This window comes from Hylobates moloch, unplaced genomic scaffold, assembly GCF_009828535.3.
Source record: "Hylobates moloch isolate HMO894 unplaced genomic scaffold, HMol_V3 SCAFFOLD_5, whole genome shotgun sequence".
In the NCBI taxonomy this organism is placed as follows: Eukaryota; Metazoa; Chordata; class Mammalia; order Primates; family Hylobatidae; genus Hylobates; species Hylobates moloch.
Window position 1 is genome coordinate 80743046 of NW_026652280.1, and position 23250 is coordinate 80766295.

Sequence of the window (23250 nt, forward strand, 5' to 3'; positions counted from 1 at the left end):
GGTCCAGCTTATTCACTGCAGTAACTACAGGCAAGCACCTGGTCCCAGGTGGGCTTGAGGGAGATCGATGTTGCCTCCTGGGGCCAGCGGGCACAGGCTGCACCACCACCACTGGTGTGATGCCAGGTGTGGTGCTAAGATCAGCAGGTGGCCCGCTGTGCGGGGCCCTTTGAGGCCCCCCATCATGGAGGGCTGTGGGAGGCCAGTGCAGGTCCAGAGGCACAACCGTCTTCCCCAGTCCATGTCCAGAAGCGTCTGCAGACATGGCCCCCAGCCCTGGGTTCTCATCTGCTGGGCCCGCTCATCCCATCATGCAGAAGAGTCAAGTGACTTGAAGCCCAGCATGAATAGGAAGTGAATAGACCCTCGGGCAGGTCTGAGTCCAGGCAGCCCTGGGCTCCCAGGCCCAGGGCATCTAGAGCTGAAGGGAGCTCCTTAGCGCTCCCCCTCACCCCGCCACCGGCCCTAACACACACATTGATGGCCGAGGGCCTGAATGCTGTTGGGGAGTCTGGGCAGACCCCAGCTTCAAAACTCATGCAAATTCACCACTCCACTGCATGATACATCTGAATGTATTTTAATATAAAAATAACAGCTTTCCCCCAATTCTTGCTCTAGGAAAATGTGCTATGCTCACCTTCCCTCTACCCCTGTCCCATCAGGCCCAGAGCCAAGGCCGTAGGGCTGCTGAATACACGTGAGGGGGCCGAGGGGAAGACAACAGTACCAGGAGGGCAGGCAGGGCACCCCAGGCTGGCCAGTGGAGGGGTGGGGGTGTCGATCCCGCCGGGGGCTGGCTTGGTTGCTGGTGCCCTGAGCCCTTCTCTGCCCGCCTGGGTGTTGCCTTCACTGATGGAGGTAGGCGTCCAGCCAGATGTCGCCAGACTTCTTCAGGGACCTGGGAGGTGGGGGTGGGTATTAGGAGCTCAGTTGCAAGATCCTAACACCCCTGTATCCCCCATGGTAAGTGTGAGCGAAGATATCCCCATTCCCTGTGGGTTCCCTTCCCTGGGGGAAGGCAGCGATGCGGGCCGGAGGGTGGGTGGGGAGAACAGCTGAATGCTTATTCTCTGGAATGGAATCTAGACCGGGGTGAGGGGTGTGGGGTATGGGGTAGGGGAGCTCGAGGGCAGCCAAGGCCAAGTCCAGGCATAAGCCTGGGTGGGCCTGTCCCTCCTGCACCCAGTTCTCCATTGCCTCCTCCTGCTGGGCACTGCAACCCAGGGACAGAGAGGATGTGGAACCTGCCCACCCGATCTTCGGCCTGATATTGGGCAGTGGAGCCAGAAATGTCAACAACCTGCTAGGAAACCCTGTGCCAGGTGCTCTAAAGGGCTGTGCCAAATGGCAGGGGCTCAGAGCATCAGACTGGGAGAGATCATGAAGGAGAAGTGGGCATCTGAACACCAGCATAGGAAGGAAGGGCAACCAAGTAAGGAGAACAGCGTGTGCAAAGGCACAGAGGTGTAAGACCTGGAATCTGGCGTCTGTTCCCCACCTCCAAGGTGACCACAAGGGCTGAGCCCCTTCACCCCTCGCCTGGATGGCTGCAGTGTCCTCTGCTCTCCTTTTCCACTTCGACTCCTGCCCGCCAGTCATTACCAGTAGGGGCAGCTTTCCAAGATGCAAGCCGGGCGTGTCCCTTCTCTGAGTGCCTGCATGCCTGCCTCGGTTATCTATGCCATGAGCTTGGCATTCAGGGTCAAGTGCCCTCTGCCTGAACGCTCTTCACCAGATGTCCCTGTGGTGAGGCCTCTCCCCTCCTCCCTGTCCCTGCTCACGTGTCAGCCTGTCAATACTGCCCACCCTACCACCTTATTAAAAAACGGCAGCCCCTGCCTGGCCGCCCTCCTCCCCTCCCCTGTCCCTGCCCTGAGGGGCTTTTCATTGTTCTTTTGCCCATCTTCTGTAATTTACTTATTTGTTATTTTAACTGCTTGCTGTTTTCTCTGCTAGAAGGAACATCAGCTCCAAGAGGGCAGGAAGCTCTCTGGAGCCTGCATTGCTACAAGGGCAATGCCATCTTCAAGGAAAACTGTCTGATAACCGATGCTTGACCCTGAATGCCAAGCTCATGGCATAGATAACCTTCTTTTGTAGATGCTTAGCTAACCTCCAGTGGTCACCAGGTTCATAAGAACCACCTGCATGGGGTTCACCCTAAAAGCTTGCTATATAGAGGGTTCTTTCCGGAGGGCGTGTGAGGGGATGTCCCAACTCTTGGCTGCCTGAGACATGATTTTTTTGTTTGTTTGTTTTTCAGATAGTCTGGTTCTGTTGCCCAGGCTGGACTGCAGTGGCGCAATCTCAGCTCACTGCAACCTCCGCCTTGCGAGTTCGAGTGATTCTCCTCCCTCAGCCTCCCAAGTAGTTGGGATTACAGGCACCTGCCACCACACCCAGCTAATTTTTTTATTTTTTTTTTTTTTTTTTTTTTTTTTTAGTAGAGGCGAGGTTTCACCATGTTGGCCAGGCTGGTCTTGAACTCCTGAACCTCACTCAAGTGATCCGCCCATCTCAGCCTCCCCAAGTGCTGGTATTACAGGCATGAGCCACCGCGCCCGGCCCTGAGACATGGCTTCTGTTTATAAGTCCCTGTTAAGCGTTTCCTTCTGAGAAACTGGATCTGTTAGCTTTTTTCCCTCAGCCTTTGGGGGTAGGTTTGCACAGACCTGCACACCACAGGCACTGCTGTGTTTGTGAGTCTGCAGTAGGTGCTCCAGAAATTCTCGCTGTGTGCATGAAGGCTGGGGAAGGGAGGAAGGGCATGGGACGTGGACAGAAAGGCTCAGGGACCCCGGGGGCTCAGCATGAGGCTGACCTGGACAAGGGCAGGCATAGGCCCTGGGGAAGCCAGCAGAGCAGAGGGGCCCGGCTGCCGCCTCACCTGACGATGTCCACCAGCGCGGTGAGGAAGGGCTTCACTTCGTAGCTGAGGCCGTGCTTGGCACACAGAGACTTGACCAGTGGGGCCACCCGGCTGTAGTTGTGTCTCGGCATCCTGGGGAAGAGGCTGGGGGTGGAGAGCGTATGCTGGCACCTGAAGTGGGAGATTCCAGAGAGAGGCCCCACCCACGGGTCCCCTCCCAGGATCCCCTCCCAGGACCCCCACCCCACCTCCCACTGGCCCCCAGCACCCACACTCACTGGTGCTCGATCTGGAAGTTGAGGTGCCCGCTGAACCAGTTGGTGAAAAGTGAGGGCTCCACGTTGCAGGTGGCTGCCAGCTGCCGGAAGCCAGCGGGGCACAGGTGAAGGAGGCTGTTGCAGATCCCTGACCCCACGGCACCAACCCCCCCGCTGGCAGCCCCGTCAGGGCCTCATCCCTCCTTTGCCATTTGGCTCCTAGCTGGGACCCCCACCACACACAGGATGGGCCCTACCCAGCCCCACCCCTGCTGCCCACCTGAGAGCTGACCCAGTCCCGGTGCTTCTCATGGCCGATCTCCTTGGGGATGTGGTTCATCTGTGTGATCCACACGAACCAGTGGCTTTCCAGGACCCTGTGGGGAGGCTCGGGCACTGCCCTAGGTCCAGCTCACCACTTAGGCACCCTGAGTGGAGGCTGGAGAGCAGCTGTCCCCAAGTGGCCTTGACTTCCTTATCTGTACAATAGGGTTGTGGTCATTGCCCCCTTGCCAGTGTTTAAAGAATCTGAATGGAGCAGTGTCCACTGTGAGGCTGAGCCCAGAGCAGCTCTGACACCCACGGGGCCACTTACAAGCCAGGCCACGCTCCCTAAACCCACCAACCCTGGGCTCCTGTCACGCTTGTGTTTATGTGATTCCGCCAGCAAGTCAGGGAGGCAGTACCACTGGCCCCATTCTGCAGATGGGAAAAGGGAAGCTCTGGTTGGGGGGTGCAGTGGGGTCACCTGTCGCCTGTGTGTGACCTCGCCACTCCCTGCCATACCTGACAGCAACAAAGAAGAGCAGCACCCCAGGGACGCCGTAGAAGGGGAGGTAGGATAAGAAGAAGCGGGCATAGAAGCTGGCGGCCCAGAGCAAATCCTGCAGAGGAGGGCAGAGGTGATACCGAGAGGTCTCCAGGTGCCCGGAGGTCTGGAGGCCTGGTGGGTGGGAGGGGGACCTCAGGCATCCAACTCTTCTGCCTCATTTGCCTCAGAGCCCAGGACAGGCCACCACCCTCTCTGGTTTTCTCAGTTGAGTAAAGGAATAGGGTCCTTGCCCTGCCAGCTCACGAGGCTGATTTTAGTGACGAAGGTGTCACACAGGGTGTGTTGGGGAAGACCCTGCCAGGGACACAGATGCCTGGCAGAGTCAGCCCAGCAATTCCTCCTGGGAAGACACCCTCACCAAGAGAGACCCACACACCCCCCCATTCCTCAACCCCCCCACCCCACACGTACAGTCACGGGCACACTCGCTCTCCTGCTGCGCGCACACATGTGAGCCACACTGTTGCACGCACACATGTGAGCCACACTGTTGCACGCACATGTGCACCCTGTTTGCCTTCATGGGCAGGTACTGTCCCCCGAGGCACCACCTCCTGCCACGGCAGCCGTATGCCCGGGGTCCTGGGCAACCCCACTCACCGCCCACTGCATGCACACCAGCATGTACGCCAGATTTTCCACTTCAAAGTTCACCAGGGTGAGCAGCGGCGGGCCGACTGCAAGAAGGGGCACGAGAGCACTCAGGAGTGGGGCTGGGCTGCCAAGGTGGGTGGGCAGCAGAGTGAGGGGCTCTGTTACTCCAGGAATGCCCCTGGGACGTTGGTGCTGGTCACATCCAGCTGGAATGACCCCGTATCACCCCCGACCCTGTGTCCAAGCCTCCCCAGGCTGCCCTTACCCCACCACCTCCCACCACCCTTCACCGCAGGTCAGGGCCAGCCTTGAGTCCTCGCTCTGTCCACCCCAACAACTGCCCAAAGACTCTAGGGCTCCAGACCACTCTAGTGAGGGCAAGAAGAAATTCTACGTGGGGCTCGGGGAAGCTCCCAGCAGGCTGTGATGGCCCGTGGCTGCAAGGTGTCCCAGGCACGGGAGACAGCTGGGGCAAAGGCATGGTGCTGGGAGTGTACAGACTGCAGAGGCTGGGAGGGTGACATGACAAGGGAGACTTGACAGGCGTGCCCCTGCCCCAGGAAGTGGCTGGGAGTGGTCCAGGACAGCAGGGAGGACAGTGCAGGCCCAGGCACTCCCTCACCCCAGAAGGACAGATGGACACTCACTCAGGAAGAAGTACAGGTGCTGCTGATTGTAGGGTAGGTATCTGCGTTTCTTCTTGCCATACTGTGGAGACAGGCAGCGGCTGGAGACAGCAGCTCTCCAGGCCACCTCCTTCTCCCGGGCAAGGTCACAGGGCTGGCTGGGGCCAAGGGTCAAAGGCAACTCTAGATTCTAGCGGGCTGGTCGTCCCCAGCAGGCTGGGAGGTGGGAAGGAAAGACACGGGGGCAGGGCTTGGCCCAGCCAGAGTGCAGGCTAGATCAGCGGCTAGGTCAGGGGCAGAGTGGGGACCCAGTGCATTAGCTCCCCCTCAGCTGCAGGCCCAGCCAGAGGGTGTCCACGTCCCTCCCCACCCACCTCGACAGACGACTCCCCCAGGAGGAAGACGGGTGCTACCGTCACGTCTGGGTCTTTGTGGAAGATGTTGGGCTTGGCGTGGTGCTGAAAGTGGCGGAAGTTCCACCAGTGGGCGGAGAAGCCCTGTGGAGGAGGAGGGGGCTCTCAGGGGCAGGCTGTGGCCCCCACTCTGTGCCCACACACTTGGGCAGACCCAGCGCCACCCAGCACCTGGCTGCCCACCCACCCCACCCTCACCTTTAGCTGCCCCATCACGAACTTCTGGGCCACGTGGTTCCACCGGGACTTCTTGAAGATGGAGGCATGGCCCAGGTCATGCTGCAGACACCAGGACTGAGCCTGGGGAGAGAGGCAGGGTCAGAAGCTGTTGGGATGGACGGAGCCCGCCAGGGCCTGGGGCCCCAGTGAATCCTTTCAGCTTGCAGGGTACCCCTGTGCTAATGCTCCATTTCAAGACCCTCGTGGGCCAGTGTCCTCTTTTTACAGATGAGAACTGAGTCCCAGGGAGGTGGAGGGGCTGGTAAGTGTCATGAAGCTGCAGGGTAGCAGCCTCTGGCTCAGTGGCCCTGTGCTTGATCAGCATCTGTTCAAGAAGGAACTTCTTGGCTCATCTGAAATGCAGCCTGACCCACAGACACGCCTGATGGGGCTTCAGACTGTTCACTCATTCATCCCTTTATTCATCCATTCTTCCTTTCATAGGTCCATTCATTCATTTAGCAAATATGTTCACAGTGCCCAGGTGCATGGGGGCCCACGTCTGGTGGGCAGTTAGGGTGGCTGCAACACGGAGCTGGGGTCACCTGAGAGATGGCCAGGATGAAGGCGGCCAGGGCACTGGGCACCCAGCCAGGACCCAGGAGGTAGATGAGGAGCCAGGCCAGCACCTCCATGGCCAGGATGTGGCCCAGTAGGAAAGCAAAGAAGGTGGGACTGGCATCAAACAGCTTCATGTCCTCGGCTGCTTGGTGCAGGGCTCGGAAGTCCTCGACCAGCTGCGCCTGCCATAGCAGAGGGGCCGATCAGCCAAGGAAGAAATTCCTCCCCAGCCCCATTCTCCCGGAGCCCCAGCCACTCCTCCCATCGCCAGGCCCAAGGGGTGTGGGCAAAGGGGAATGAAGTGACAAGAGTACCCAGCCCAGGGTGTGAGCTGGAGCACTGGCTGGTGGCAAAGCCTCCTCTCCCTCCCAAAAGGTATGGGGTGGGTAAGACGCTAGAGCCAGGAGAGAAATCAGTTCATCAAAATCCTCCTTGTAGATGGGGACACTGGGCGACAACAGGGAGGGAGCTTGCCTCGGGATCCAAACGAGTGCCTGGCTAAACCAGATCTGGAGCCCTGGACTGCTCAGGGCATCCCTACAGCTTCACTTTCAACTGCCTGCCCCCCTGGGAGGGGAGGGGAGGGCAGGCCCAGCCCTGGCTCTGCATCCCTTTGGGCGAATGTCGAGGGAGCTGCTCCTGGCCATGTGGCAATGTCTTCCAGACCTCCAGCCATCCCCCTCCCTCAGGGGCTGAGCCTCCTTTAGGGCCCTGCTCACATTCAGGGGTCCATCCTGGCTGGGTTCTTCCGGAGCCAGCTCTCCAATCAACAGGGGCTGTAGGAACTTGCGCACAAAATTGAGATCTTGATGGAAGGCACGGAAGGCATCCTGAAACAGAGCAGACAGTCAGGCGGACAGACAGACACAGCTGAGTAGCACAGTAGCAACCAGCAAAGACAGGCGGAAGGACTACGGATGGATGGGCGGAGCAGACGACAGGTGGACAGAAAGTCAGCCGGCTGATGAACAGTCAAAGACATGGGACCAAGTGGGTCTGCCTTGCCCATGGGCCCTCCCTGGTCCTCCTAGGGCCCCGGGTTGTCCTGCTTTTCACCCATTGCCTGCTGTGCCCCATCCACTTCACCCAGCACAAGGGCCCCTCTCTGAACACGGTCAAACATCTACAGCTCTGGATTTACAGAAAGACCTCCCGGGAAGACTGATTTCTTGAACCACAAAAAAAGGTTCTGCTTTTCGAAAAAGCTTAAGTCATACATGTTTCCACTACATGTAGAATAAGATCTGGGTCACAAACATTTGATTTACCCCGTTTTTATAAACATTAGCAGTGGGTGAAGGGAAGGTGGGCAAACCTGGAACTGAGGACCACTGGGTCACGGGGTCGGGGGATCAGTCAAGGGCCACACACATTGAGTCCTTGGGGGTTTGCAAGGAAGACACTTGAACAGTTAAACTGATTTGACTTACCAAGCAGGAAGCAGGAGCAGAAAACATAATTTTTTTTTTTTTTGAGACAGAGTCTTGCTCTGTTGCCCAGGCTGGCATGCAATGAACTGATCTCAGTTCATTGCAACCTCTACCTCCTGGGTTCAAGCGATTCTCCTGTCTCAGCCTCCGGAGTAGCTGGTCTCAAACTCCTGACCCCAGGTGGCCAAGCTGGTCTTTAACTCCTGACCTCAGGTGATCTGCCCACCTTGGCCTCCCAAAGTGCTAGAATTATAGGCGGGAGCCACCGCGCCCAGCCTAATTTTTTTTTTAAGTAAATAAAATGGGCCAGGCATGGTGGCTCACATCTGTAATCCCAGCACTGTAAGAGGCCAAGGCACGAGGATTGTTTGAGGCCAGGAGTTCAAGACCAGCCTGGGCCACATAGTGAGACCTTGTCTCTATTTCTACAAAAAAGAAAACATAATAAATAAAATGAATAATCTAACATTCTTGCAATTCTGTGTAATAGCTGGAGTGGGGGTGGAGTACGATGCAGGAGAAGGAAGAAAGAGTAAAGAAGGGGGTGAGAAGAAAAGACAGACCAGGAGAAAGATAAGGGCCAGGGAAAGAGACCAGCCAGGAAGTGGCCCCAAAAGTAAGCTTGAACTTCACACCTGGGCTCACTTAGCCTTCCGGGTCTGCCTGTGGTCTTGGTATTGTAATCGGCTCACTAATTGTTCACAGCTCTTGGACTGATCTTTTTCCTTGTACTTTCAGAGGCTCTCTCTGAATGGGCTAGCCAGAGCCATACAGCAGCCTCGACTATAGAACCAGTAGCTGGGTGGTGTTGTCCCCATGGGTCTGGAGAAGGGAGGCCTACCCAGTTGCTAAAGGAAACACCTTTGAAGAAAGCTGACTGAGGACAGGGGCCTCCTATTGTCCTCTTGCTAATGATCCTACCAGCTGGTGTATCTTAAAACAGAAGTGACAGCGGGCCCTGAAGTCACTGCCAGGACATTCTCCTACCATCCTGGGGGGAAGAAAGCACTTCAGGCTCCTCCAGCACCCACTAAGAGGTAACACATACATGATCTACTAGGGGTCCCCTTGCCTGCTTTTATAGGCTCAGGGCAGCTTGGGGACTGGGGGGCTGGTAGGGTGCCCCTTCTAGAATAACCTGGGCTGACTTGCCTCCCTCATTACAGAGGAGGGGGCTGTATAAGTGCAGATCTCACCCCTCTGGACATGAATCTTGAAGGGGGGGCAGCAAAACTGGTAGAAAAAGGGGCAGAGGGAAGGCCGGGGGTCCCCAGGAAGCTGTCTGGGCCCTTGGCTACCTGCGGAGCTGGGGTTGGTGTATACAGAAGCCGGGAGAGAAGAAGACTCTTGGGGCTCTACTGACCCCACTGGGTGACTTTTTTTTTTTTTGAGGCAGGGTCTTGCTGTATCGCCCAGGCTAGAGTGCAGTATTGCAATCATGGCTCAGTGCAGCCTCTACCTCCCGGGCTCAGGTGATCCTCGCACCTCAGCCTCTCCCGTAGCTGTTAGTACAGGTGTGCACCACCATGCCCAGCTAATTTTTTATTTTTATTTTTCGTAGAGATGAGGTTTGCCATGTTGCCCAGCTGGTCTTAAACTACTGCGCTCAAGCAATCCACCCACCTCAGCCTCCCAAAGTGCTGGAATTACAGGAATGAGCCACCACGCCCAGCCCAAAGAAACACTGAAAAATTTTTTTGAGACAGGGCCTCGCTCTGTCACCAGGCTGGAGTGCAGTGACGCAATCACAGCTCACTGCAGCCTTGAAATCCTGGTCGTAAGTGATTCTCCCACCTCAGCCTCCCCAGCAGCTAGGACTACAGGCACATGCCACCATGTCTCATTAACTTTTGAATTTTTTTGTGGAGTCAAGATCTCACTATGTTGCCTAGGCATGTCTTAAACGCCTGACTTCAAACGATCCTCCCACCTCAGCCTCCCAAAGTGTTGAGAGTACAGGTGTGAGCCACACCTAACCTCTAATTTATTTATTTATTTTTTATTTTTTGAGACAGAGTCTTGCTCTGTCGCCCAGACTGGGGTGCAGTGGCATGATCTCGGCTTACTGCAACCTCCACCTCCCAGGTTCAAGAGATTCTTGTGCCTTAGCCTACTGAGTAGGCAGGATTAGAGGTGCAAGCCACCACACTGGGCTAATTTTTTTTTTTTTTTTTTGAGACGGAGTCTCGCTCTGTTGCCCAGGCTGGAGTGCAGTGGCGCAATCTCGGCTCACTGCAAGCTCCGCCTCCCGGGTTCACGCCATTCTCCTGACTCAGCCTCTCCGAGTAGCTGGGACTACAGGCGCCCGCCACCACGCCCGGCTAATTTTTTGTATTTTTTAGTAGGGACGGGGTTTCACCGTGGTCTCGATCTCCTGACCTCGTGATCTGCCCGCCTCGGCCTCCCAAAGTGCTGGGATTACAAGCGTGAGCCACCGCGCCCGGCCCGGGCTAATTTTTGTATATTTTGTAGAATCAGGGTTTCACCATATTGCCCAGGCTGGTGTTGAACTCCTGAGCTCAAGCAATCCTTCCGCCTTGGCCTCCCAAAGTGTTGGGATTACAGGCGTGAGCCACCACGCCCAGCCAATTTTTAAAAAATTGTAGTAAAATATACATGAAATTTACCATTGTAAGCATTTTTAGGTGTACAGCTCAGTGGTATTAAGTGCGTGCACAGTGTTGTCCAACCATCACCATCATCCAGCTCCAGAACCTTTTCACCTTCCCCAACTGAAACTCTGTCCCCATTAAATACAAATTCTGCATTCTCTCCTCCCCCTGCCCCTGGCAACCACCACGCTACCTTCTGTCCATACAGATCTGCCTCCTCCAGGAACCTCATCTGGGAGAAATTACGTTTGTTCCTTTGCCTCTGGCTCGTTTCACTCAGCACAACGTCCTTAAGGTCCATCCATGTTGCAGCACATGGCAGGATGTCCTACCTTTTTAAAGCTGAGCCAGTGTGATGCCGGGTCCCTCTTTCTCCTTTGAAACTCCCCAGACACACACGCACATGCAGACACACCCACCAGCCCACCCCAGCAGGCATCACTCAGACACTCAGAAACATGCCTACAATCACGGCCCACATGAACACCCAGCCAAACACAGCCTTGCACACATGGTACACAAAGATGCAGCCGGCACGCACAGACGCACTCGGCACAACGTGCAAGCTGTGGCTGCGGCCCCAGAATCTCTTCCCTCCCAGCCCTTCCCTCTATCATCCCGTGTCAGTTCTGGGGCCACCTTCTTGAGCTGAGGATCTTGGGTCCAGATTGGTCTCCTCGCCTCCTTTCCCGTTGGTCCTGATTCACCCAGGCCAGCCCTGTCGAGGCACTGACAGGGGAGGACAGAGCCAAGCCTGCCCAAGGGTCTTCAAGCCAGATCTACCCCTTGCAATGATAAGGGGAGGTGTGAGCCCCCTCAGGGCTGTGTCAGAGAACCCCAAAGCCATTGACAGGGCTCCAGGTGGGGAAGGGACAGGTGGGGCTGTGACAGTTCCCTGGGAAGCAGGCTGGGCTCTCAGGGCTGGGTGGGCACCCTGGGGCTGGGTGTTCGAGTAGGGCAGGGGCCTGGACTCAGGCCGAAACCTGACGGACCAGCAAGAGGTTCCTGACAGACCTCTGGAACTGGCTGAGGTCATGTGACCTGGTCCTCTGTGGGCCTCTCCTTAAGGATGGGGGGGCCAGGCAGAAGCTAAGACTCAGAGAGGTTAAGCTACTTCTTCAAGGTCACACAGTTCCATTTGACTGAGGTTAGATCAGAGCCCAGGTCTCTTCTCACTCCTAAGTGAGAGTTGAACAATGAGAACACATGGACACAGGGAGGGGAACATCACACACTGGGGCCTATTGGGCGGGTGAGGGGCAAGGAAGGACAGCATTAGGACAAATGCCTAATGCATGTGGAGCTTAAAACCTAGATGAGGGGTTGACAGGTGCAGCAAACCACCATGGCACATGTATACCTATGTAACAAACCTGCACATTCTGCACACATATCCTGGAACTTAAAAGTGAAAAAAACAAAAACGAAAATGAAAAACTGTGCTTGTCGCCACTCCTGGACCAGAGGGGAGGCAGCAGTTCTCCTAGGTAGGGTGCGGGGGTCCTTGCCATGAGGCCAGTCACTATCTCAAGAAGCCAAGGGCCCAGCTGCTGGGAGCCTGGGCTGGGGGGCAGGAGGGCGGTTCTTGGGCCTCATCAATGGAGCCTCAGGGAACTGTGGGAGGTCCCACCCTCACCCACCCTAAGTGCACCTAGGAACATCCACCCAGGGGTATGTGCACCAAGCCCTGTCCCCCCAACCCCCACACACACCCAAGCAAGTGGAAAGCGGCACTCGAGGTCTCTCATTGGGTACCGGAGCAGAGCTGGGTGAAAGTGCTGGAATCAAAACGGTATCCCTAAACACAAGCTCCTGGAGGCAGCGACAGGCTCTGTTCACAGTGGCATCCTCAGAGGTTGGCACAGAAGCAGCTGCTCAACAGCAGGAATGAATAAGTAGACAAGAGCCAACCCTCCACAGCCCCCAAAGCAGGGGCACGAAGCATTTTGCTGGTGAGGAAATGAAGGCCCAGCGGGAAGGGACACCTGCCCAGGTCCCAGTTAGTAGCGGCAGAGCTGGGATTCGAACCCAGGCCCATCTTCTGTGATGTTCACGCTCTCTCAGGATACAGAGACAGCTCAGCCTGGCCTTGGTCCCTGGAAGCCTAGAGTGGCTCAGCTGGCCCCAAGATCCCATGCCCTGCCCCAGCCCCACCATGAATCCCACACAGCAGCTGGTCAGGGCGGGTGTCCCAGAGCCAGCCTGCCCAGGATGGAACCTGAGCTGCTATCCAGGAGCCAGGGAGCCCCAGACAAGACCACACACATCTCTCATCAGTATTTCTCATCAGTAAACCAGGAACCACAAATCCCCATCTCACAAGGCTGCTGGGAGGATGGAGTCGGTGGCGCTAAAGCACTTAGAAGGGGCCTGCTGGTTGGCAAGAGCTCCACAGCCCAGCTCTTTCTGAGCCCTGCAGCCCTGATGAGCCTCCTCCTGAGAGTCCACTTAGAGGTAAGTGCCTGCAGGAGGGGCCTACAGGTGTCGGGGAAGAGAGTGGAGAAGCTGCTTCTCTGCCTGCCTGTTAAGTCCTGGCCAAGCCTGAGGCTGGGAGAGAGGAGGGGCTGGTAGCCTCCTTCCACCCCAGAGACACAGCAGGGCAGGGAGGGATTTTTGGTCACTCCCTAGAAGAATCGAGAATGTACCAGATCAGTCAGGAAGGGGGTGAAGCAGGGAGTGTGGCAGGGCTGCTGAGGGCTCAGGTGGTCGGGGTCTGTCCTCGCTGCCTTCTCATGCCTTTGTAGGATGTTGGGGTGACAGGGCTATGCCTCAAAGGACACCCCCAGGACAATTCTGCCTCTCTCCTCTCCCAGGTGGGTGGGTACAGCAGCAGCATGCCCAGCACACCATGCTCCGTCCCATCCTCTCCCTGGTGCCCGTCAGAGGAGGCCAGTGGGGAAGCACTATCAGTATCCCATTTTACAGATGAGGAAACTGAGGCCCAAAGAGGTCCCAAAGAAACACAGCTCTCAACATGGGACATCCAAATGTGTAGCGGAGCCCAAGTCGAAGGCAGACACCCCCAAAAAGTTACCTCTGTCCCCCAGCACCCCTCACTGTCCTGGTGAAGGGTGGGCATATATGTGAGGGCTCCTGCAGCCAGGACGCTTGGCCTCACAAGTGTCCCTGACCCCACAGTAGCCCCAAAGCAGCTATACCGTCTGGCTCCTGGTCCTCTCTCCACCACTGACCTCTGGCTCCACTACTGGAGCCTGGCTGTTTCATCAGAAACCCGCAGGAAGAGACCGGGAGGGATGCCCAGGGGCAGTATCCTGCTGACACCAGACAATCCCAACCCTTCCCACAAGGAAGGGGCAAGGCACTGTAGCCCCTCTGAGGAAGGGTCCTGGGTGGGCGGTGGCCTTGCAGAAAATGCCTGCGGGGAGCCCAGAGCAGTCACACTTCATGGGAGTGGCCATTAGGGGACTTTCAAGGCAGTCAATGTGGTAGGAGGGAGTGGAGTGGCTCTGGAGCCACCCCCCAACCAACTCCCGTGGCCTCAGATCTGCCCAGTCCTAGTTCTGCCTCTCCCCAGCTCCCACCCAGACACAAATCCCACCCTCGTGGCCCAAGTACGAAGGCCCTACCCTTCAAGGGTCCCAAGAAGGTTCCATTACACCACCCAGTTTCAAACTCAGTCTCCTCATCTACAAAATGGGCTAACAATAGGACTTACCTCATAAAGCTTTTAGGCGAATTCAGTCAGTTACCACATCTAAACCCCGCAGAACAGTGCCTAGTCAGTAACCGTTGGCTGCAATTACTATGATGCAGCCTCTGCTGCAGCACTGGCCACTACCTCCTCCAGCTCAGGCCAGGCTCAGGGAACCACCTAGAAGGAGGGTCCTAAGGCAGAGGGCTCAGGGCATCTGTTGGAACTTGGATTTTCCCACAGTTGTTAGGGCTTCAGCCAAAGGGCACCAGGGGCAGCTGGGAAACCCCTCATCTGCCCTGAGGAGCTGTGGGCAATGCATTCACCACACCCATGAATAGCTTTGTTGCCCATGGTAACTAGGCACCCACGTGCCCAGCACCACCCTCATGGTGTGCCCAGGACAAAAGCATTCTCATCCTCATCACACTAATGGGGAAACTGAGACCCAGAAGTGAAAGGATGTGTCCAAGATCACAGAGCGAGGCCAGGCTGGCTTCCTCTCTAAAGACAACATGAAGCTAAATCTAATGTCTAATGGTTCTCACTGCAGGACCAGTGTGCCTGTGTCCACAGCCTCTCTTGCTCTCTGCCCTGGCCACACTCTACCTCTTCTGAGTGGCCTCCCCTGGGGGAGGGCAGGTCTCCATCCTCCCGTCTCTTACCCTTCTGGAAGGCTCTGCCTTCGCTCTCTCCATTAAGGATCTTTTTAAATGTCCATCAGACTCCCCAGGCTTCCCTGCTCTGCTCTCTGGGGCTCCCCATCCTCTTTAGAATAAAGCCAAAGTCCTTCTGAGGACACAAACATCCAGCATGAGCCAGCCCGGCCACCTCTAGACCTCACTGCCAGGCCCTCTCTCCACTGCTCTCTGCTGCAGCCATGCTGTATTCCTGGAACACAGGACGCACAGTTCCACCTCTGAGCCTTTGCTCTAGCTGATTCCTCTGCTGTGAACTCATTCCCTGTAGAAGTTTTGCTCAAGCTACATCTTCAGAGGTGAGAACCATGCATGACACAGAGAAGATGCTCACTGATGGATTTAATGAGTCAAACATTGAAGAATGAATGAGTGCCGGAAATAAACAGGCTAGGTGGCAGCATAGCATGCACTTAAGGCTTTGGATACAAATCCCAGACCAATCACTGAATTTCAAGCCACTTTGCCTCTCTGAGCCTCTGTTTTCTCATCTGTCAAGTGGCAATAACAATAAATGGTACCTGCCTCATAGGGGCACCTTGAGGATTAAAAGAGAGGGTTTCAATAAATCAAGTACTGATTTCAAAACCTGGCACATAGTAGGCGCTCAGCACATGGCCCTTATATACTTATGACCAGCAGTGGCTGGGCCTCATCCCTCCCTGGCTGGCTCCACTAGTATCAGGCTGCCATCACAACTCTCAGACAAACCTGGCCAAGGGCCCAGAGTACTCTCCCCAGGGCACCCGGCCTTGTGTCCCAAGATGGCCACAGGCTGACTTCATGGCACAGAAACTCTGGGAATTTCCTGGCAGGAAGGCTTCATTGCCTGGACTTGAGAACAGCTGATGGGCAGCCGGGGCTGGTGAGAGGTGACGGCCAGAACACATCCCTGGCAACTGGCTGCCCCACCTCCACCTGAGGCCACCGCCCAGGATGGGATGCCTGGGGCCTGGGCTCAACTACACAGGGCACTGGGCTGGCCCAACCCCTGGTCTGCCCTGTTTGTTCATCATGGACAAAGACTGATTGCTCCACCCCAGCAACCTCACAGTCCCTTTGGCCTGAATGGAGCAACTATTTCTGGCAACTCTAGTCCAGGCTGTGGGGCCTTGAGGGAGCTAAGAGACAGCCAAAGTGTCCCCTTCCTACTACAGATAGGACTGTAACCAAATAAGGTCACCCAGGAAAGGGGTAGCCGTGCAGGGCTGTCCCACCGTACGCTGCAGTTTGCAGGGCATGCTCACACTTAGGGGCCAGCAGCATTTACCGAATACAAACTACTACATGGCAGCCCTGGCCCACGGGCTTGAGAAGACACAGTCCTGCCCTCAGCCAGCTGTCTGCCCCAGCTCTCCCCACTTTACAGATGAGTAAACTGAGGCACAGAGGAGTGACATGCCTGCTTCAAGGTCGCTCAGCACCTCCAATAGCAGAGCTGGGACCCAGCCCCAAGGAGCAGAGAGATGTTTTTTGTTTGTTTGTTTGAGATGGAGTTTCGCTCTTGTTGCCCAGGCTGGAGTGCAATAGCGTGATCTCGGCTCACTGGAACCTCTGTCTCCCGGGTTCTCCTGCCTCAGCCTCCCAAAGAGCTGGGATTACAGGCATGCGCCATCATGCCTGGCTAATTTTGTATTTTTTTAGTAGAGACAGGGTTTCTCCATGTTGGTCAGGCTGGTCTCAAACTCCTGACCTCAGGTGATCTGCCCACCTCAGCCTCCCAAAGTGCTGGGGTTACAGGCATGAGCCACCACGCCCGGCCTGAGATGTTTTTAAAACAGATATAATTGGCTGTGAATCAATGAGAAAACTGTGTGATGGAAGTCTCAGCATCCCAAGCTAAATGTTAAGTCAGATTCCACTTGGGAGGAACCCCAGCATGGGCCTGGCACCAAGCAGGAAAGAGTGATGAAATAAAAGCTTTCTGTATCCCGGCCGGGCGTGGTGGCTGACACTTGTAATCCCAGCACTTTGGGAGGCCGAGCACGTGGATCACGAGGTCAGGAGTTCGAGACCAGCTTGGCCAACATGGTGAAACCCCGTCTCTACTAAAAATACAATATGCCGGGTGTGGTGGCACGTGCCCATAATCCCAGCTACTCGGGAGGCTGAGGCAGGAGAATCGCTTGAACCTGGGAGGCGGAGGTTGCAGTGAGCCAAGATGGCACCACTGCACTCCAGTATGGGTGACAGAGCAAGACTCTGTCTCCGGCGGTTGGTGGGGGGTGCGGGGAGTAAAGTTTCCTGTATCCATACTGTCCTCTAGGTTACAAAAGACTAGAGCAGGCTGGGAGTGGTGGCTCATGCCTGTAATCCCAGAACTTTTGGAGGCTGAGGCAGGAGGAATGCTTGAACCCAGGACTTTGAGACCAGCCCGAGCAACATAGCGAGACCCTGTCTCTATTTTTAAACAAATAATAATAAATAGATACTTTTTTTAAAAAAGACCAGAGCAGGCATCCACAAGACTCCTTGAAGGGAGGCCAGGGCTCAGCCAGGCCTATGTGGAGAAGCTGTGCCCCTCATCTCGCCATGCCCTGGCAGAAAGGCAGGCACACACACCCACACTCACCCAGACCTGCAAACACCTGCACACTCAAATACTGCCCCCGGGCTGCTTCATCCCGCGGCTGTGCTGTCCCCTCGGGCCAGCGTCTGGCCCCTGAGCACCCACAGACAAGGCTTTTTCTTTCTTTCTTTCTTTCTTTCTTTTTTTTTTTTTTTTAGAATTTCAGAAGCATGCTTATTCTCACTCCTCAGCTTCATGGGGTGGAAGGGGAAAAGAGGGGCTTTCTTCCTCAAAGAGTCCAGTGAAGATTGTCCAATGTGCTGGAGATGGCAATCGGCAGAGAGCAGGTGGCCCTGGCAAGAGGGACGCGACAGTCCTGGGACCGGACAGAACCTCCGCTGCTGCCCAGAGAGCCAGCATTCAGGGTTCATGTCCTCGGGTCTTGAAGACCTTCCTGGTACCCAGTGTGGCCAACCTAGAAATTTGGAGGGTCAAGGACAGGGCATCATGGCCCCAACCCCTATTATCCAGGTGGGTAACAGGAAAAGGGGCTGGTCTGGCTGCTCCACCACTGGACTTCAGCCAGCCAGTACCCTGCGGCCAGGCTACATCCCTCCCTGTCTAGACAGGGGCTGGGATTAGGAAGTTGGGGTCCCTAAGGGCCAGCTTGTTCCTGGGGTGACTGTGCTTCCAGGAGAGGCCCACCCAGCCTGGCTGGCAAAGCTCTCCCACGTGCAGCTGCTAGCCCGGAGAGGTGAGTCACTGTCCCCGAGCCCTTTACAGAAGCTCTTGGGAAAGCCACAGACCTCAGGCCGGCCCAGCCCCCAGCCTCTAATGGCATGTCCTTACCGGCCCCTGGGGACCCTGCCCTGCCCCGCCCCACCCTTAGCACTCAGCAAGCACCCAGCATGGGGACCCAGAATTGAAACAGGGACCTGGGAGCAACAGGGCAGCCCCTCACCCAGGGCAGGCTCTGCAGCATGACACACCCACCTCTAAGGCCCCCTCCTCCCCCGCAGACCTGCTCCGTGGACAGCTGCGGGTCCTCCACGCAGGGAACTGGCCTCCCTACCCCACATCTGGCCCTGGCTAGTCCACCCCAACTCTGGGTCCCGGCGTGGAGGTCAAAGGTCAGCGAGGGGAGGGAGGATGCTAAGGCCCCACAGGTGGAGCGGGACATCACGCCCACGACCGAGCTCCAGGCTCTACCCGCCGGTGGGTGGCTTCCTTACGGCTTCCTTACCGTGGCGTCCTCAGCGCCGTGGTGGCCGATGAGGCGGCTGCCCCCTGGGTGCCGCTGTGCCCAGCGGCTGATGTCGTAGACGCGGCGCTCGATGACCAGCCACTTGTCGCCGGGCTGGTCGTGCGCGCGGATCTGCTCCCAGCAGAAGGTGGGCAGCGGCGCCCCCGGCTGCGCGGGTCCCTCCCGCGGTCCCGGCTCCCCGACGCCGCCCATGCTGCACGCACGAGTCCTGGGGATCCCAGGCGGTGGCCGAGGTCCGACCGAGACCCCAAGGGAAGCGAAGAGCGCTCCCGGGGGCCGCCTCCGCCGCCGCCCGCTGCTCCGGCCCCGCCCTGCCGCCGCGGCCGCCGTACGAGCGAGCGTGCGCCTCCCGGCTCGCGGCGCAGGGAACTCCCCGCCTTATAACCGCGCTGCCGGCGCCCGCCTCGCCTCGCCTGCCCCCCCGCCCCCGGCCAGTCCCCGGCCCTCAAGGCTGGCTGACCCCCCGCGTCCGCTCCAATCCAGGCGCGGGGCCTCGGCCTCCATTGGCCGCCCGGGAGGGCGGTGTCGAGGCGGCTCGCTCCGCCCGGGAGGACGGCGGCCGCCACCCAGCCCTGCCCCGGGGCACCGTCCCGCCCCCTCTCCCCGGGCTGCGGGCTTCCAGGCTCTCGACTCCGCCCGGAGCGCGGGGCCTGGGGACACAACACGCACCTGCTGGGCGTCCCGCAGCGCCTCGCCGCGCCCTCGGGGACCCGAGGCGGAGTCCCGGTCTGTGAGCCGCGGGGCCTGGGGGGCTTCCAGCCGCGCGTCCTGCAACGTCAAATGCAGTGCGCCCAGAGGGGGGACGCTGTCTGGGGTGCCTGTGAACAGCCTTCAAACCGTGGGCCCCAGTGTCTGCGGGGCCCCCACCGCCGCTGCAGCTCTCGCGGAGCCCTCTGCTGGGGGCGGGTGGCCTCCCCGCCGCCGTCGGCACTGCAGGGCTGGGGATGCCCAGGGGTGGCCAAGGAGGAGGTAGGGGAGCAGGAGGGCGCTGGTGCGTGGAGGCGGGCGCTGCCATCCACGGGCTGAGGACACCTGTGCTTGTTTGTTACTGCTTCCCCACCCCTCTGTTTTTTGTTTTGAGACAGGGGCCTCACTCTGTCGCCCAGGCTGCAGTGTAGTGGCATGATGTCAGCTCACTGCAGCTTCAACATCCTGAGCTCAGGAGATACCCCTACCTCAGTCTCGGGAGTAGCTGGGACTACAGGCGCGCCCCATCACACCCGGCTAATTTTTGGTGTTATTTTATTTTTGTAGAAATGGGGTCTTGCCATGTTGCCCAGGCTGGTCTCGAACTCCTGGACTCAAGTGACCCTCCCGCCTCCCAAAATGCTGGGATTACAGGCATGAGCCACTGCACCTGGGCCCCATCCCCCTTTTTAAATTTAAATAAATTCAAGTCATTTTGAAAGTGTAGGTAGCTCCCCTAATTGCTTCGGATTTCTTTGTGATAAATATACCTGTTCCTAAAAGTTAAGCGTTCACACCAGCAAGGAATTCAAATCAGGCTAAGGTTACTTCCAGAGCACTGGTCGTCAGTCTTCCATCAGAACCACCCAGGGGGGTTATTCGGTGAGTCTGGCGTGGAGGCAGAGACTTACATGGCCAGTTCACAGGTGATGCTGACTGGCTGGTTGGGAAATGCACTTAGAAAACCCTAAGTATATTTCTCTGATATGCTAATATTTTGTCTCGGTCTAAAGAGGACCAGTATCCCCAGAAGAGCAGAGGGGGCCTCTGAGTTCTCCCTGGTACCAGGAGCTCCTGCCTTTGCTTGTCAGGACATCCAGCAAGGCCCATGATGTCATCGGGCACCAGGGCTGCCTGGGCCCTCTCCACTGAGGCACCCACTGACCATATCCTGGAACCCCAACCTGGCACATGTGTGTGGGGGTGCAAGAGCATGGCTGGTGGCCCTGGCCCAAGGGAGCTGCAGGCACCCCTGCCCCCCACCATGTTCACACAGCACAGGAATGGAGAAGGCAGACTCTTGAAGGAATGCATCCCCTGCACCAAAATCCAGCCCATCCACTGGGGGCATGGCCCTGGCCCCACCTTCAGCAGCCCTGAGTAGTCAGATGTGGCCATCCTAGGGGCTCCTTCCTTGGGGCCAGCCCTGGCCTGGTCTCAGCCCCTGTGTGTGAGGGGGTTGGGGGATGTGATAGGTTAGAACCTCCACCTTCCCCAGCTGCCCCCAGAAGAGATGGGGAAGATGAAGGGGGGACCACAGAATCATGCAAGAGCTGTGAGTGAGGGCAGGGACCACAGCCCTATTGGCCAAGTCCTCCTTGAAGGGATCACCGTGGAGGCCAGGCGGAGCTCCTCAGAATGCTCCTCAGGAAAGAGGGGCTGCACACAAATGGCCAACACACACAGGAAAAGGCGCTCAGCATTGCTAATCATCAGAGAGCTGCAAATGAAACCACAGTGAAATACTGCCTCACACTTGTTAGGAGGGCTCCTATAAAAAAGAAAAAGGCCTGGAATCCCACCACTTTGGGAGGCCAAGGCAGGAGGATTGCTTGAGCCCTGGAGTTCAAGACCAGCCTCGGCAACATAGCAGGAACTCCGTCTTTAATAAATAAATACGTAAATGAAAAAATCCTGCCAGGCATGGTGGTTCACGCCTGTAATCCCAGCACTTTAGGAGGATCTCTTGAGCCTAGGGGTTCAAGACCAGCCTGGGCAACATGACAAAACCCTATTTCTACAAAAAAAGTTACAAAAACTAGCAGGGCATGGTGGTACGTGCGCCTGTAGTCCCAGCTACTTAGGAGGCTGAGGTAGGAGGATCGCTTGAGCCTGGGAAGCAGAGGCTGTAGTGCGCCGAGATCATGCCACTGTACTCCAGCCTGGGCTACAGAGGGAGACCTGGTCTCAAAAAATCAAATCACACGTGTTGGCAATGATGCAGAACCCTTGTACATTGTTGGTAAGAATGTGAAGTGCTATAGCCAACTATAGAAAAGAGTATGAAAATGCCTTTAAAGTGCCTATGATTCAGCAATTCCACTTCTGGGCATATACCCAAAAGAACCGAAAGCAGAGTCTTGAGGAGATATTTGTACATCCGTGTTCTTAGCAGCATTATTCACAATGGCCAAGAGGTCATTGTGAGGCAGCACAACTGTCCATCCACAGATGCTGGATAAATAAAACATGGTCAGGCCAGGTGCAGTGGCTCACGCCTGTAATCCCAGCACTTTGGGAGGCTGAAGCGGGTGGATCACCTGAGGTCAGGAGTTTGAGACCAGCATGGCCAACATGGAGAAACCCCACCTCTACTAAAAATACAAAAATTAGCTGGGCATGGTGGCGCATGCATGTAATCCCAGCTGCTCAGGAGGCTGAGGCAAGAGAATCGCTTGAACCCAGGAGTCGGAGGTTGCAGTGAGCCGAGATCGCGCCATTGCACTCCAGCCTGGGCGACAAGAGCAAAACTCCGTCTCAAAAATAAAAAATAAAATAAATAAAAAATAAAAAATAAAACTTGGTCTATGCGTACAATGGAATATTATTCAGTCTTAAAAAGGAAGGAAATCCTGTCACATGCTACAACAGATGGACACTGAGGACATGAAGCGAAAGACGCCAGTCATGAGAGGACAAATACTGCATCATCCACTTAAATGAGGGCCCTCGTGCAGTGAAATTCATAGAAAGTAGAATGGGGATTGCCTGGGGCTGGGAGGAGGTGGAAATAGAGGGTTGATTAATGGGTACAGAGTCTCAGTTTTGTGAAATGAAAATGTTCTGGAGATGTTTCAGAACACTGTAAATGGACTTAGCACTACTGAACTATACACTTAAAAATGGTTAAGGGAGGGCCAGGCACAGTGGCTCACACCTGTAATCCCAGCACTGTGGTAGGCTGAGGCAGGCGGATCACTTGAGGTCAGGAGTTCAAGACCAGCCTGACCAACATGGTGAAACACCGTCTCTACTAAAAAAAAAAAAAAAAAAAAAAAAATATTCACACACAAAATATCAGCTGGGCATAGTGGCACATGCCTGTAGACCCAGCTACTTGAGAGGCTGGGGCAGGAAAATCGCTTGAACCCGGGAGGCGAAGATTGCAGTAAGCCTAGATTGTGCCACTGCACTCCAGCCTGGGTGACAGAGTGAGACTCCATCTCAAAACAAAACAAAACAAAAACAACAATAAAAAAAAAAGAGTTAAGGTAGTATAAGTTATGGATTTTTTACCATAATAAAATGAAAAAAGCAAGGAGGCTGCGAAAGCCATTTAGTCCTATATTTCCAACTCACAGATGAGGAAACTGAAGCCCAGAGAAGAGCGACTTTGCCCAGGTGCACAGTCCCGGCAGGAGTTCCATCAGGACAGTCTTGGCGGACTGGCAAGCATCCTGCAGGAGCGAAGCACACCAGTGCGCAGCTGGTCTCAGCTCAGCGCCTCCACCCTCAGAGGCCAGAGTCGTTGCTAGGTTTGAAGAGGGGGCCAAAGAGGGTTAAAATGTTCACATGTGCCAGGGGTACTCAGAGAGGCCCAAGTGGGTTATCTAGAAAATCCATTTAAGAGGAACAACTCCCTCGTGGCTGACGTCGGCTAACCCTCCCCAGCCACCTTTAAGCACATTGCAGGTGTCTAGGAAAGGGCATCCAGGATGCTGGCTCATACTGTGGGCTCCAGGGCTGGCCTCATGATTCCTATCCTGGGGCCATCATTTCCTCTGTGTCACTTCTGTGTGCCTCA

The 23250-nt window shown here is 56.3% G+C and overlaps 1 protein-coding gene across 2 annotated transcripts; it reads right to left on the reverse strand.

Moving 5' to 3' along the window:
* Positions 1 to 564: 564 nt before the first annotated feature.
* On the reverse strand, positions 565 to 19049 carry FADS3 (fatty acid desaturase 3). Of its 2 annotated transcripts, none has more exons than XM_032153059.2 (12): positions 18519 to 19049; positions 7094 to 7204; positions 6359 to 6556; positions 5793 to 5894; positions 5556 to 5678; positions 5203 to 5263; positions 4562 to 4638; positions 3916 to 4013; positions 3410 to 3506; positions 3151 to 3230; positions 2891 to 3043; positions 565 to 901 (listed from the first exon to the last, which is right to left on the reverse strand). In XM_032153059.2, the coding sequence occupies exons 1-12, from the start codon at positions 18729 to 18731 to the stop codon at positions 850 to 852; spliced, it is 1365 nt and encodes a 454-aa protein (XP_032008950.1). In that variant the 5' UTR covers positions 18732 to 19049; the 3' UTR covers positions 565 to 849. The 2 variants fall into 2 exon arrangements, with proteins under 2 accessions (XP_032008950.1, XP_032008951.1); XM_032153060.2 differs by having other exon boundaries at positions 2891 to 3016; positions 18519 to 19041.
* Between the last annotated feature and the right edge of the window lie 4201 nt (positions 19050 to 23250).

Bases quoted from the DNA above. Each gene is read 5' to 3' on its own strand.
- FADS3 (XM_032153059.2), bottom strand. From the start codon at position 18,731: ATGGGCGGCGTCGGGGAGCCGGGACCGCGGGAGGGACCCGCGCAGCCG. The intron at 4,639-5,202 runs GTGAGTGTCCAT...CCCTTCTTGCAG, and splicing joins GCACCTGTACTTCTTCCTGA to TCGGCCCGCCGCTGCTCACC. The intron at 3,231-3,409 runs GTGGGCAGCAGG...GGCTTCCGGCAG, and splicing joins GGGACTGGGTCAGCTCTCAG to CTGGCAGCCACCTGCAACGT.